This window comes from Trachemys scripta, chromosome 9 (assembly GCF_013100865.1).
Source record: "Trachemys scripta elegans isolate TJP31775 chromosome 9, CAS_Tse_1.0, whole genome shotgun sequence".
Taxonomy (NCBI): domain Eukaryota; kingdom Metazoa; phylum Chordata; order Testudines; family Emydidae; genus Trachemys; species Trachemys scripta.
The window spans coordinates 96,428,466-96,443,136 of NC_048306.1; the positions used below are offsets into that span (position 1 = coordinate 96,428,466).

The window sequence follows — 14,671 nt, forward strand, 5'->3', positions numbered from 1 at the left end:
TCACCTCCACTCCACCTCCTCACCTGAGCGGGCTTTTAGGCGCCCCCAACCACTAGATGCCCTAGGCGGCCGCCTAGTTTGCCTAAATGGTTGCACTGGCCCTGCCTCCACCCCCTTCCCCTGAGCCATCTCCCAGCCACGCTGTCACCCCACACCCCTGGGCCTCGGGCAGGGCAGGCTGGGGGACCGCTCCATGCGGCAGAGGAGTGAGCTCTGGAGCAGCGTGGGGAGAGCAGGTGTCTGGGGCGAGTGCCTGGAGGGGTGAGGGGGGAGCTGGGCGGGGGGGTGGAGAGTGGGGAGCTGGGCGCACTCCTTGCCCACAATCAGCACTGTGCTCTGAGCTGGGAGGCTGGAGGGAGTCCCCAGCTCACTTGGTCAGTGCCCACTCGGGCACTCTCATGCCCACCCTGGCTCCATGGCGCACACCTGCTCCACGTCCCCACAGCCTGGCTCACACTCCACCTCCCTCCCTCTCTTGCAGGACCAGTACGAGCTGCCTGGCGAGATGAGCCCCTCCGAGGTGAGTGCCAGCGGGAGCACCATGTGCCAGCCCCTGCCACTCCGGCACCCTGCAGAGAGGGCCTGAGCCCTTACCTGGGGGCCTGGCCAGCCGGGCCCCATCCCTCTCCAGGGTGAGGGCCACACTGGTGGGATGCCCAGGGCTAAGTCTCCCTCATCCCTTGGTCAGGAGCTGCCCCTGGGCCAGCTGGCACAGAGCAAAGGGATCCCTCTGCCCTGCTCCCCTGGCTCTGCTGAAGCCCACACTTCCTGGGCACAGCGAGGGGACCCCCAGCTTGCGGCCCCCGGGCCCTGGGAAGCCTGCTCAGCCCTGCCAAGTCCTCGTGGCACCGCCCGTGTCACTCACCCAGCGAATACGCCGCCCTCGCCGTTCCACCTGCCAGGAGCTGAGAGGTCCTGCTCCCCAGGGCCTCGGCCCAGCACGGCTCTCCAGGGGCCTGGAGGCAGGCCAATCCCTACCCCTGGGGAGGGGATGGGGGGAGGCAGCAGTGGGGGGACAAGGAGAGTAGGTGGGGAGGGGAGAGGAACCGGCTGGAGCGGCTCAGGCAGTTGGGAAAGGATCTCCCCAATTCCCTCGCGTTGAACGTTGTCAGAGCAGCACCTCCATGGGCAAAACCGGGCCAGGAAGGGCCCAGGGGGAGGCCCCGGGCACTGGGGATAGGAGGAGGAGCCCCCCAGGTGTGGGGGGAGTGTCCCCACCCAGGCCACTCTGCTGCGAGGCTCCCGTGCATGTGCCAGGCAGGGGTGGGTGGGGGCGGGCAGGGCCTGGCATGAGCAGAGCGGGGGGGAGGCGTTTGCTGCCAGGCAGAGGACGCGGCTGCCGCTGCAGCAGCAGCTGATGGCAGGGCTGGGCTAGAATAGCCCCCGCGGGGGGGGGAAGCCGCAGGCACCACCCTGCTGGGCCACGGGCAGCACGGCCGGGATGCCCCCTCCCACCAGGGAAGCCCGCTTCCCCGTGCAGCTGAGGGTGAGGGAGCTCTGCCCATGGGCCCTGCAGCCTTGGCCTTGAGTTGAGTGGGGCCAGGGAGTGCCAGTCAGGCACCTACCAGGGGGACTGTCGAGCTGGGCACCCAACCCCTGGTAACCAACGGGGTCTGCCCACGTGGGGCCAGCTCCCAGCCCCCTAGAGGGGGGCATCCTCTTCCCCATCCCCTGAGCCAGCCAGTCCCCCACCCTGGGGCCAGATCGGAGCCAGCATCCTCTAGGGGGAAAGGCCCCGTGTCCCATTCCCTGTCCCCCAAATCCAGCCTGTCCCCCGCCCTGGGTCTGGATCACCTGTGTGTGTCCTGGTCCCTGTCCCGTAGCCAGGCAGTGTCCCCCTGTGACGAACTGGGCCTGTTCTCACTGTGGTCTGTGAATGCTGACAGGGGAGTGTGGCTNAGGAAGCCGGGGGTGCAGGGCCCTGAGTTCCCCAATACTCCGTGACACCCCCCCCCCCCTTGGGCAGGGCATGGGGCTGCAGGTGGAGTGTCGGGAGAGCAGTGGGCTTTGGGCTGCCCTGTTGAGGCCCACGCCAGGCAGGGACCGCTCCCGTCTCTGGCGCTCACGGCCCCTCTGCCTTTCAGCTCGTGGCGTGGGAAGAGCAGCAGCTGGACCAGCCCGTGAACTTCAACAACAGCAAGATCGACCCTGCTCCCTTCCAGCTGGTGGAGCGCACCTCCCTGCACAAGGTGGGGCGGCAGGGGGGCCATGCTCCTTGGGGCGCACTGCAGCTGGCAGGGGTGCATGGACAGCCCGAGCCCAGCTGCCCTTCGGGTGTCCTCTGCCCTGGGGCCCGGATCCCCGCGCTCATCAATATTGCCTCTTCCACATGTTGGTGTGGCTGGTTCAGCTCTGAACCCTGCAGATCCACCCTCCACATCCTCGGCAGTGTGCGTGGAGCTGCGTCTCAACAGACTCCCCATCCCTGGGGCTGCCCCGTGGGCCGTGACCCCCAGTGGGGGGTCCCCTCTGGCTCTCCCAGCCCTGCGGGCCCCAAGCCCTAGTGGGATCCTGGCCAGCTCCCCGCCCCGCAGACCCTGAGCACCTGTCTCTGTTGCAGACTCACACCATCTTCTCGCTCCTGGGCGTGGACCACGCGTATGTGACCAGCATTGGGCGCCTCATTGGCATGGTGTCCCTCAAAGAGGTGAGCGCCCCACAGCTCCCAAACACCCCTGGGGGGGAGGGAGGGAATCAGCCCTATGGGACTCGTCACATGGAGGCAGGAACAGAACCCCAGAGCCCTCCTGGGCGGTGAGCAATGGTGCCTTCCCCCCACCCTCAGCCCTAGAGCCTGTGGTGCCACCAAGCTCCGGGGAGAGTGTCTCTGGAGACCCTCCTGCATCCCCCTCCCTGTGCTTTCTGCAGCTGGGGGTGGGGGAGAAGGGCCCCAGGTGCCCTCATGCAGCTGGGGACATGGGGAGGGAGGGTGCCTTATGCTGCACTGCTGAGCCCTGTCTGCCCCCCAGCTGCGCAAGGCCATCGAGGGGTCAGTCACTGCCAAGGGCGTGAAGGTCCGCCCGCCCCTGGCCAGCTTCCGGGACAGCACCGCCAGCAGCAGCGAGACGGAGACCACGGACATCCAGCAGCTGTGGGACCGGCGCCAGCGCCTCTCCATCCCCCGCGAGTCCAGCCCCTCTGAGACGGACGACAAGTGCCAGTGAGGGGTGGGGCCGGCGGGTAGAGCCCGCCCCAGCTGCTGACGGACATGACAGACACTGCCAGCCCCAGTGGCGGTGGCGCCGGTGCCACTGCCCCTTTGTGCCTGCAGCCCTGACACCCTGCACGGCCGGCCTCGCCACCTGCCACCAGGGGAGGAGCCAGAGCCCCAGCAAGCCACTGCCATCAGCCCTGCCCCAGGGGCTGCCCCGGCAGCTCATGTGGTGAAGAGGAAGGGTCCAAGTCCAGCCCCTGGCCTCCGTCTGCGAGGTTCTCTGGGCCGCTGGCGCAGGGCTCCTGGGGGCAGAATGCAAATATCCAGCTTCCTGGAGCACCACCCCCAGCTGCCAGGGGCCACTGGTTCCCCAACCAGCACTGAGTTCGAATCCCCCTGCCCCCAACTCTACAAATGCCTCAGCCCCGGGCCCTCCAGCCCTAGCTCTGCCAGTGCCCCTGAATCCCGCCCCACAGCCCGCCCCCTTGGCTCGACCTGCCGGTGCTCCTCAGGCCTGAGCCACAGGCCCCTCCCCCCCTCGCTGTTCAATCATGCTACCTCTGGGGGTGGTTTGTGGGACGATGGGGCAAGGGAGCATTGGGGGAGGGCAGCTGGGCTTAGCCTAGAGCAGAGGCGAGTTTGGCTTGGAGCCCAGGGTGAACAGCTCAAGCACTTCCCCTCCCCAAAGTCTCAGTGAGCCCCGCCCCCTCCAGCATGGCTGTTCTTGCCTGGCCCTGGGCAGGGTCCCAGGGGCTCGGGGCCGGGGGGGGGCAGCGACCGAGGCTCTCTGGGCCCTGCACTGGCCAGAATGTAAATACAGAGATTTTTATATTAATTTAATAAAAGGACTTTATCAATAGAGCAATAAAGTAACCCAAAGAGCGGCTGCTGCGTGCCGGGCGCCTCTGACGCGCCTGGGCTGGGGATGGGGCACATTGCTACAGCCTGGCATCAACTGGGGCATAGGGACCCAGCCAGAGCCGGGCACCAGCAGCCTTGGGACAGCAAACGGGCCTGGGGGCCTGCGTGCTGCTACCCCAACCAGCCACTGGAGGGAGCTGCTGCTGCAGGGAAACAGCTGGGGTGGGAACGAGCAGCCCCCCCCCACTCTCCCAGGGCGGTTGGGAACAGGCCTGGCCTTCCCACGCTGCTGTGGAGTAGGGCTCCCTGTCCCGTCACTGCCAAACGAGGAGCCTGTGGGGCCCTGCTGGCTCTGGCACTGGGGTCAGGCTGCTCATGCACTCCCCTGCCCGGCTGGCCCCGCTCCCGTGGCCAGCGCCACCCAGCAGCGGGTTCAGGGCGCGGCCGGAGCGCATGGGGGGGGGGGGGGGGCAGGGGCCTGGCGAGTCGGGGCAAGGGGCTGAGCCATGAATCACTAGCACAGGAGGCTGCTGTGCTGGGCCAAGGGGCCAGTGGGGAGGGTTAACGCCCAGCGTGGGGGGCTGGGGAGAGACGCAGGCCGTGAGGAACAGCCCAGACCCAGCCTTGGGTGGGAGAAACCTTTATTCCAAACAGGAGTGGGGGTGAGACACCAGCCAGGTGCTGGGAGCCCCACAGGGCGGCAGGCAGGCCCAGGGACCCCCGTGCAGCGAGGGGCTGGGGTGAGTGACTGACCCAGGGCAGCCCTTAGCGCTCCAGGAACAGCTCGCGTACCCAGCCCCGCAGCTGGGCAGACCCAGGGCGCTAGTGGGCCCAGCATGCATTGCCCCTTATTGGGCCAGCCTGCCTTACCGCAGTGCATGCTGGGACCCGACAGGCTGCCCCTGCCCTCAACACACGTGGCCCCAACTAGCAGCGCACATGTGCCAGGGTGAGCTCCCAGGAGCCCTGGGGAGGGAGGGGTGGCGGGGCAGCTGCCCGGCTCATGCCTCAGGTGTGGAGGGGAGGGTGGCACAGCTCTGCCCAGGGGTGTCACAGCTTGACCTCGGTGCGGTACAGCGGTGGGGGCGTCTCGCCCGCCTTGGCAGCCACGCCGCGCTTGGCGTTGATGACCAGCAGGCCTGCGTCGGTGAGGGCGCAGCTGACAGACATGGGGTCCATGTCCTCGGGGAGCTGGCACTTGTGGGTGAACGTGTTGGAGATGGTGCCGTCTTCTGCCACCTACCAGGGAAACAAACCCCCCATGAGAGCGGGCACAAGACAGGTTCCTGCTGAGCACAGCCCCGTTCAGCCCAGCCTCTCCCAGGAGGGGGCGCTATAGGGAGTGGGGCAGGGGTGGGGCAACTCCTTACTACTCCGGTCCCAGCCACCTCATTCCCGCGATGCCTTGTTCCGCCCCGTCCCGCTCCTCACCTTCTCGGCCTGGATGATGATGTGGTAGTTGTACGTGGTCACCACCACGTCCTGCGGCTCAAACTGGCTCACGTCGGCCGTCACCTGGTACGTGTCGCCCCCGGCTCGCACGTTGCTGCCCAGGCTGCAGGGGCGCATGGACCCCGGGGATCCTGCATGGAGCGGGGCAGTGAGGGGGAGGGATGCGGCCCCCCCAGGCTCCACAGAGGCACAGGGGCTGCACCATGTGGCAGGTGCGGAGACGGCCTGGGAGCAGTGGGGGGGGGGGGGGATGGCGTAGTGGGGTGGGCAGTAGGAGCTATTTGGGGGGATCGCAGTGGGGTGTCAGGGTGCAGTAGGGGGTGGCACCTGCCAGGCAGGGAGGAGCCAGGCCGCCCCTCTCCCATGGTGCGGTGCTGGTGCAGCGAGCGTGGCCGGTGCTGGCTGTGACTCAGGCCGAGTCTGACACCCTGAGGTGCCGTCGCAGGGGGGGCCAGTCCCTTGACTTTGCTCAGGACAAACAGGCAATTTGTAGAGCAAGCACGTGGGAGGGGCTGCCTGCTCATGGGACTTTTTGGTAGGGGTCTGCTGGCAGTCAGGGTTGACTCAAGGGGGGATTTGACTAGCAAGCCGGGGGGGGGTGTTGGAAGGGGGGTCTGGGTAGTGGGAGATAGACGGATTGATGGGGCATCTAGCTGCCAAGCTAGGGGGTTGGAAGGGGGTCTGACTAGCTGGGGGTGGGACGATTGCTGGGGTGGGAGTCTGGCTAGCACAACAGGGGATTGGAAGTGGTTCTGGCTAGGAGTGGGGTTGACTCAGGAGAGGGGCAGTCTGGCTAGCAAGCCATGGGGTCTGGCTAGTGGGGGATGGGAGGAGTGAGTGGGGGGGGGGGGGGGGGGCAAGCCGGGGGACTGGAAGGGGGGCATGGGATGAAGAACCCTCACCCCGATGCTGGCAGGTGCTGAACCACGCCCTGACCAGGCAGTGCTCCCACCCTGGACCAGGGATGGCTGTCAAGGAGCTTTCCCCAGCCCTGTGGCCACTGCCCTCCGGAGAAGCAGCCCCCCCCCCCATCTCCCCGAAGGGTGAGCATAGCCCTGGGGCTCCGAACACTGCAGAGCCTGACTGGCCACCCCAGACCCTGTGGGGTCTGCCTCTCCCTCCCCTCCCTGGGCTGGGCGTAAAGGCAAGGACCTGCCTGGGTGGTCAGGGGCTTTGAACCAGGCCCATCGTGCTGAGCACAGACCTCGCCCACTCGCCCAACAGGAGGGACTCCGGGAGCTGGTAGCAGTAGTAGACTCTCACCTTCTTAGGCCCATGAGCCCCTCCCCACTGTCCTGCCCCAGTGCAAGCAGTGGCTGTAGCACCCCGAGGCGTGTGTGGGGTTGGGTCCCCCCACACCCATGGCCCCCACCTGTGTATCCATAAGAGTCACGGGCCCGCGTGGCGAAGGGGCCGTGGCGCAGGGAGCTCCTGTCCCCCTCCTCTCCAAAGCATCCCCGGGGCTCGAAGCAGGGCTCAGCCGGGGGGGCATTCTGGCTGTAGGTGCTGATCCGCTCCGAGCGATAGGTGGAGGACGAGCTGACGGACGCCATGGCGCTGGTGCCGGCCCGCGGAGGAGACGGGTCACTGCTGGGAGAGGGAGCTGGGGGAGGGGCGGGAAGGCGGCCGGAGCCTGGAGATGCCCATAATTAGCAAGGTGTCCGATGGCACCGGGCCCTGGAATGCGAGATAAGGTGGCCCTGTTCCCAGATAGCACGGGTGGGGGGGGGGGGGCAGCGTCACCATGGCCACCGCAGCCCCCGGGAATGGAGAAGGGGCTGGATCCCCTTTGGAGCAGGGAGGGGGACCCTCGGGCAGGACTGGCCGTGGTTGGGGTACGTGAGCAGGCCCCTATGGAGCAGGGGCTGGATCCTGGGGTGCCATCCCCTCGAGAGGTGGTAACCCTGGCCCGTGCTGGCCATTGTCCCCGCCTGGGTCGGGCCCCTCGGGAACGCAAGACGCCAGTGGAGGGAAGCGGCTGAACCCCACCAAGGAGGCGCCCACACGGCACTGCAGTAACAAGACTCGTTTTATTAGAGGCCTGGCAGGACGGCCACAGGCAGCTGGGACACAGGACAACAGAGAGCGGCTCTCAGCGGCCACAGGGCCAGGCCGGCGGCTCACGGTCCCCAAGCACAGTGCGAGGCCACACGGCTCCGGGGGACCGAGACAGGGTCCATGGGACACGCCTCCCCGCTCCCAGCCTGCTGCCCGGCTACACACACACTCCGCCCATCGCATCCGTGTGTGTAACCACACATCCCTCCCCTCACGTCCGTGTGTGCACATATCCCTCCCCTCACACCAATGTGAGTATACACACACATACACACACACAGCCCTCCCCTCACGTCCGTATGCCTTCACACACGCCCCCTTCCCCTCACATCCGTGTGCATACACACACACACATCCCTCCCCTCACATCCGTGTGAGTACATACATACCCCTCTCCTCACATACGTGTGCGCACACACTCCTCCCCTCATATTCGTGAGTACACACTTACCGCCCCCTGACATCCATGTGTGAACATGCCCCCTTCCACTCACAGCCGAGAGGGCATACGCCCCCTTCTCCTCACATCCGTGTGCGTACACACACACACCCCCATCAAATCCATGTGAGTACACACACCCCTCTCCTCACATCTGTGTGAGTATACACACACACCCCTCCCCTTATATCTGCATGTGCACACACCCTCTTCCCCTCACATCCATGTGAGTAGACACACACCCCTCCCCTTACATCCACGTGCGGTCACACCTCCTTCCCCTCATACACACACATCCCTCACTGCAGTGTGTACGCACACACCTCCCCTCACACCTGTGTGACACACACACACACGCGCACCACCCCTCACCCATGCCTCACCTCCAGGCACACACACACATCTCCCCTCCCATCCATATCACATCCGGATATGAGGGGAGGGGTGTGTGTTTACTCACATGGATGTGAGGGGAAGGGAGTGTGTGCACACGCAGATGTGAGGGTAGGGGTGTGTGTGTGTATGAGGGGATGTGTGTATATGAGGGGAAGGAGGTGTGACCGCACGTGGATGTGAGGGGAGGGATGTGTGCACACACAGCTGTGAGGGGAGGGGTATGTGTACTCACACGCACCCACCTGTATGTGGGCAACACAAGCACACATGTATGCACACCGCACCGCCACATGCCTGCACAGCCCCTTCACGTGAAGTACAATTGGAGTCACCCACTCCTGCCGCAGGCTGGGGAAGGCCCAGGGACTAGTAATTGCCCAGCGCTGCTAGCCAACCCCTCCTATTTGCTTTTCTTCTTCCAGATGTTGCGTTATTAAGTTCTCTGGGGCTGTCCGGGGTGGGGGGGCAGCCCCTCTGTGAGCCTGGCTCCCTAGGAGAGCGCATGCTACAATGGGTCGGGTAGTTGTCTAGGGGTCAGGACTCCTGGGTTCTTTTCCTCATTTGGGCAAGCCACTTCAGCACAGATCCTCAAGGGTATGAAGGAGACTATCTCCCATTGAAATCAATGGGAGTTCAGTGCCTAAATATCTTTAAGGATCTGGGCCGTCCCCTCCCCGTGCCTCTGTTTCCCCAGCGCTCATAAGGGGGTGTTGCCCACGGCACGGGCGGGGTTAAAGTGGGCATGTTTGTGAATGTGCCCAGAGTCTCTCGCATGGGAGGGGCTAGCGAGCCAGCGTGGTCTCCCACCACCTCTGCCCCACGACTGCAGCGTGCGAGCCTCTTGCACGCTGGCAAGGGGCCACTGTCGCCCGCTCCAAGCAGGGAGCAGGGGCTGGCGAAGCTGCCTTATGTTCCTGGGGGAAGGGGCGTTTCAGACCCCTGCAGGCAGTGCCCAGCTGTGTGCCAGTGTCTTCCAGAGCGAGGGAGGTGATGCAAACACCTGCTCCCTGCTGGGACCAGACTCAAACTCCTTGCTCGGGGGGCTGCCTGACAACAGCAGTGGGGAGCGGCCTGTGGGCACTGCCGGTGTGGGGCACAGTGGGGCATGGGGAGACCTGGGGTGGGGAGTGGCCCAGGAGAGACTGCTGCCAAGGGTCCATATAGACCATAGCCTGCCCCAGGTCTCTCAGGGGGTCCCATTGGCTCCAATGGGAGGGAAGATTGAAGGGGTCCTTGGCAGAGGGTGGGGGAGGAGCAGGGCAGTTTCCCCTTCCTCCCCCAAATCCTGGGGTTCCCTGGCTGAGTTAAAGAGCCAGTTGCTCCCCCATGCCCCACCATGCCCAGCGAGGAGAACCACCTCCCCCCCCACACACACACCCTGAGCACTGAGATCTAGCAGCCACTGCCAGCTGGGGAGATGGCACCTGGGGAGACGCTTCCAGCCCGGCCCGTTAGGGGTGTAGGTACGTGGCTGGGGCTCGCAGACGAGCAACCCCGAGAAGGCACAGAGCTCGCTCGTGCTCGCCTCTGGGCCCCATCCACAGCCTGGGGGAGCCATTCCAGTGACTTCAAAGGGCTTTGACTCAGACCTTGTGCAAGCAACCCTACAATAACAAGGCAGCATGCTCGGCCCAGCACTCATCAGCATGCACAGCCCAGCGCTTGCAAGCACCCCTACAACAACAAAGCAGCATGCATGGTCCAGTGCTCTCAAGCAACCCTGTAATAACACAGCAGCATGCACAGCCCACAGCACTCATGCGACCCTACAATAACAAACCACCATGCACAGTGGAGAAAAACCTAACGCCATGTTCCGTTGCTGTCTGCTACAAGGTCACTGCAAGCGCTAAGCCTGTGCCAGCCATTCTGGGACCCCGTCCCCAAGCCCTCAGGCCCCGCTGCCTGCCCCTGGGTTGTGAGCAAGCCGTGCGCCCGTGGGCGGAAGCGGGTTTGGCCCCATGTCACCCGGCTGGAAAGTCACTGCTGCCTTAGGGGAGCAGCATCAGCTCTCCAACTAGGGGCACGTTTCCTCCTCAGGCCCAAGCAGACATCTCTGAGGCAGGCAGACGCTCTGCCAAGATGCAGGCACAGACTGGGTGCTCGAGAGCCCTGGGGTCGGCTGCAACCTCCCCTTGCCCGGAGTCAGTTCCTGAGGAGCTCCACGGGCCGGGTCTGACCCCTCTTTAGGCACTTGATCTGCTGGTTGAATTCCGGTAAAGCAGGAGGGGGCAGGCCCTGCTGGGCGCTCCGGGGAGCCGGGGGCGGCGCAGGGTGTGCACGGGGCCCCAGCCCGCAGCATTTCTTAGGGGCTCCCGCACCGGCTCCTGGGGGAGGAGTGTTGGCACATTTGGGGACCGCAGGGCAGTGTGTGAAGTGGGGGGGATCAGGGACTGGGGAGGAGAGGGGCCGCCGGGTGCCTCACGGCTGGCACACCCGTTGCTGTAATGAATTGCATTGGTAAACATAGCATAGCAGACACTAGAACTGGCCAGGGTGCACCAGGCCATGGAGGGGGGAGACAAGCTATTTGGGGGGGGCACCGGCCATAGAGTGAGGGGGGATTGGGCAGGTCAGTGTGTGGGTGGGGGAGGAGAGGGAACACGCTACAGTGTGTGGGTGTGGGGGGGATGGCCAGGCAATTTTGTGTTTGGGAGGGGGAACAACCCACTATGGCATGGGGACACAGGACAGGCCATTGTGGGGGGGGAGGAAGGTAACGACAAGCCATAGCTTGTTGGGGGTGGGGGGACACAAGCCATTGGGTGCATGGGGGAGGCCATGAGGGGAGGGAATGACAGGCCATTGTGTATGTGTGGGAGGGCGGAACAGGCCAGTGGGGGGATGGGACAAGTTATAGCTTGTGGGGGGAGGGGAACACAAGCCATTGGGTGCATGGGGAGGCCATAGCGTGGGGGGTGGGACGAGTGGCCAGGCCAAACACACCAGGGCCTAGGACTGCCCATGGGTACTGGGGCTCCCTAGGGCCCGGGGTTTGGCTGGAGCAGGAGGGGCAGGAGCTGCAGCTCTCACAGCTGCCCAAGGGAGCCCCCTTGCTTGGGGCCCTTCCCTGTCCCTGGGGATCGCTGCTGGGCGCAATGCAGGGCGAGCAGCGCCGTCAGCTCCAGCTGGCAGTGCTTGGGTGCTGCCCCTGCAGGTCATGGTCCAGACCCCCCCCCCCAGGCACCCACACAGGCCCAGGGACGCTGCCCTCCCTTCCTAGCCAGCTCCCCATCATGGCCCTCCCTGTGAGCACCAGCTAGCAGCCAAGCAGGGCCCTTAAAGCTGCAAGATTCCTTAACCACGAACAAGCTCAGTTTGGGGGTGGCTGCCACGTTGTCCCCCCCACCCCACCCGGCTTTGCCCTTTCTCCCCAGGCTGTGGGCACATGCAGAGTGCGGGATCTCTGATGCCCAAGGTCTCCCAGGGTCACATGTGGCACCATTTAGCGCCTGAGTGAAGGAGCACAGAGGTGAGTCATCGCCTAGCCCAGCCCAGCCCCCCACACCTCTGAAACATCAGAGGCTGGTGCCTGCTGGCTTGTTGGAGCTACAGTCTGAGGTGGGGCAGCACATGCTGTGGGGTTGTCACAGCCACGAGAGCATGGGAGAACCTGCAGGGCGAGGCTGAGATCCCCCCCAGGCCCCGCCCCGCCCCGCCCCTGCATTTCCACTGGGTTCCAGGCTCAGCATTCCCAAACCTGCAGCCGCCGGGAGCCAGCCTGAGCCCCTCTGCCGGAGGGGAGGGGGCTCCCACCTGAGCGACCTGGTGCACTCACCACAGCTGGGACTTGGGTTTTGTTTCCCACTGGCCCGTGGCAGGTGCCTGGCGCTGTCGTGTACGCGTGTGCGCTCAGATCTGCGTGTGCACCCCGGCGCTGCGCAGAGCTAGACCAAAGGGCTGCCGGGGCTGGATTTGGGGGGTCGGTTTGGGGGATGAGGCTTTGCATGAAATCCCAGGAGATTTCAGCCGCGGCCGACCCAGAAAACAGCCCATTTCGATCCAGCCCCCAACTCAGACCTGGCAGCAGGAGCAGAGGGTTGGTTCTCCGGGGCGGGAATGGGGGTTGTAAAATGCTGGGCACCCTCAATGGCACGCCGTGAACAGTGCGGGGGGGTCTGTGTGTGCCCATGCGTTTGTGGGCACACATGTGGGAGCGCAGGTGCATGCCCGTGTCTGTGCATGCAGAAAGTATCCCTGGGATCGGTCAGATTTACTCTAGCACGGGGAACATGAGCTCTCCCCACTGCCCAGCCCCAGCGGCAGCTCTGCGGAGGCCAAGCTGTCCAATGGGTAAGTTAGTACTTCATTGCCGAGGCTGGGCTGGCACCAGTCCCTGCACCCCGTCTCCCTGGAGCGTCCCCCAACATTCCCGGCCAGGGCCACACAGAGACAACATACAAAAATATAGAAAAAGATCTGCTCTCGCGCTCCCCCCAACTCAGCCCGTGCCCCCTCGTCCCACCCTCCCCCACTGCGGGGAGTCCCAGCAGAGACGGCAATTCCTGTCCGGCTCCGCCCCGACAAACCTGCTCTGCCCTCGGCCGTCTCCTTGTCTCGGTTCACGATATAAAACCCAGTACGATAAAAGCAAAGAGCTGGTTTTGTGCCAAAGGGTTGAAAAACGACCTCCCAAGTCAAGTACAGAGCAGCCCAGCACACTACGCCGCGGCACCGGCTCTGAGCCGGGGCTTGGGGGGCCAGGGCAGGGGGTTAATCTGCGTTAGGAACAGACACGTGTTGCTTTAACAGCACTAGCCATGCCACCCGGACAGCGAAAGGCGCCTCCCCAGGGGTTCGGAGGCAGGGTGCAGGACATGCTCAGAGCCGTCCCAGATGGTGTCAGGTCCAGTCGGCTCCGATTCAGGGTTTTTTGTTTTCCCCAAAACACTCTCATGCAAAAAAACAGACGAGGGGAGAGAGAGAGAGACGCAGCAAGCAAATCCATCCGGCGGCCGGCCGCGAGGCCTCAGGCTTCAACAGTCTCCGCCAGTGGGGGTGCTGGATTTTCCTTCCACCATCCTCCCCTGCCTGGCTAAGGCTCATGCCATCCCCAGACAGGACTCGCCCACAAGGAGAACAGACGGTTCTGGGAACGGGGCCCGGAGGGGGGAGCGGGGTGTCACGGAGTGGGACAGAGATGGCAGGTGAAGCATGCCACAGACCAAGCCCAGTTCACTGCTCTTCAGCCTCCTCCTCCTCTTCCTCATCCAGTGACACCACCCCCGACGAGGCCACGTCGGAGACTTTCCTCCTGACCCCGCAGCTGTCCCCGTGCAGCTTGCACGCCGTGTGGTAGTCCTTGCAGGGCAGGCCGTCGTCCTCCGTGGGCGAGAGGCAGGACTCCGTGCAGGACATGGAGTACATGGAGTCCTGGCACTCCAGCTGTCCCAGGCTCCGGAAGGCACTTTCTCCAGTCTGAGGGAGCAGCTCCTCCCCTCCGGCCAGGGAGCCCAGCAGCTTGGCGGCCAGTTCGCCCGGCGAGCCCAGCTCCTTGAGGAGCAGCCCGTCCTCCAGGCTGCACAGACTGGAGCACAGGGTCTCCGGGGAGATGGTCTGGGAGGAGTCGCTCTCGGGCTCGCAGGAGCCCTGCCGGACGCTGAGCTGACACAGACGGCTATGGAGGAGATCCTTCAGGAAGGAGCCGGGCGGCAGCTGGCCTGCAGCATCTGCAACACACAACGGGGGAACTGGCTTCAGCTGCACGGCTTCCCCCTCCCGGCCTGGCCTCCCTCTCTCCCCACAGCGCCACGGGCACTGGGGGGAGTATCCTGGCAGCCGGCTAGGCAGTGCCAGGCCTCCTGCATGCGCCCGAGGGGAGAAGTGGATTAAAGCAGGTCTTCCCCCACACACACCTTGGCTGCTTCCCCTGGCCCTTTCGCTCCCCCTCCCCACATGGCCCCCAGGGAGGGATCTTTCTGTCCCATGCACTGTAGCCTCCTCTCCCATTAGCTTTAGAGCCGCCCTCCCCTGCTCCAGCCTGGCTGCCTCTGTCTCTCAACAACAGCTGCCCGCAGCCCCTCTTGCAAACAGCGAAGAGGTGGTACCAGCTGCAGCCAAGCGGTGGGTGAGGGAGGGAGCTGCTGCCAAGCCAGGCGCAGCGCATCATGCACCCAGGACATTGACCAGGCCAGCAGTCGCCCCGGACGGACGGGACTGCTGGCAGCTGTGGGCATCCAGCCAAGTAGCTGTGTCACTGTGGAGAGCCAGGAAGTGACAGCATTACGGCTGACCCACGCCTGGGCTGGGCTGGGCTGGGCTCCCCTGCCCCGAGCAAGGCCTGGCCTTCGGAGATCCCACAATGTCTAGAA

The 14,671-nt window shown here is 64.9% G+C and overlaps 3 protein-coding genes across 4 annotated transcripts in view; 1 reads left to right on the forward strand and 2 right to left on the reverse strand.

The window, feature by feature from the left end:
* Positions 1-4,027, forward strand: part of CLCN2 (chloride voltage-gated channel 2) — a 38,108-nt gene extending 34,081 nt beyond the window's left edge. For both annotated transcript variants that reach the window (XM_034782027.1, XM_034782028.1), the window contains 4 exons: positions 482-520; positions 2,085-2,189; positions 2,561-2,647; positions 2,970-4,027. In XM_034782027.1, the coding sequence (XP_034637918.1) occupies positions 482-520; positions 2,085-2,189; positions 2,561-2,647; positions 2,970-3,164 (426 nt within the window). In that variant the 3' untranslated portion in view covers positions 3,165-4,027. The remainder of the gene's footprint in view (positions 1-481; positions 521-2,084; positions 2,190-2,560; positions 2,648-2,969) is intronic.
* A 612-nt stretch (positions 4,028-4,639) lies between these two features.
* LOC117883067 (heat shock protein beta-7-like) lies at positions 4,640-7,079 on the reverse strand. Its single transcript, XM_034782029.1, has 3 exons — positions 6,840-7,079; positions 5,447-5,598; positions 4,640-5,254 (listed from the first exon to the last, which is right to left on the reverse strand). Exons 1-3 carry the CDS (start codon positions 7,018-7,020, stop codon positions 5,066-5,068), a joined length of 522 nt encoding a protein of 173 aa, XP_034637920.1. The 5' UTR covers positions 7,021-7,079; the 3' UTR covers positions 4,640-5,065.
* A 4,914-nt stretch (positions 7,080-11,993) lies between these two features.
* FAM131A (family with sequence similarity 131 member A) overlaps positions 11,994-14,671 on the reverse strand; it is a 40,352-nt gene continuing 37,674 nt past the window's right edge. The window contains exon 6 of the mRNA XM_034782659.1: positions 11,994-14,029. Within this exon, the coding sequence (XP_034638550.1) occupies positions 13,536-14,029 (494 nt within the window). The 3' untranslated portion in view covers positions 11,994-13,535. The remainder of the gene's footprint in view (positions 14,030-14,671) is intronic.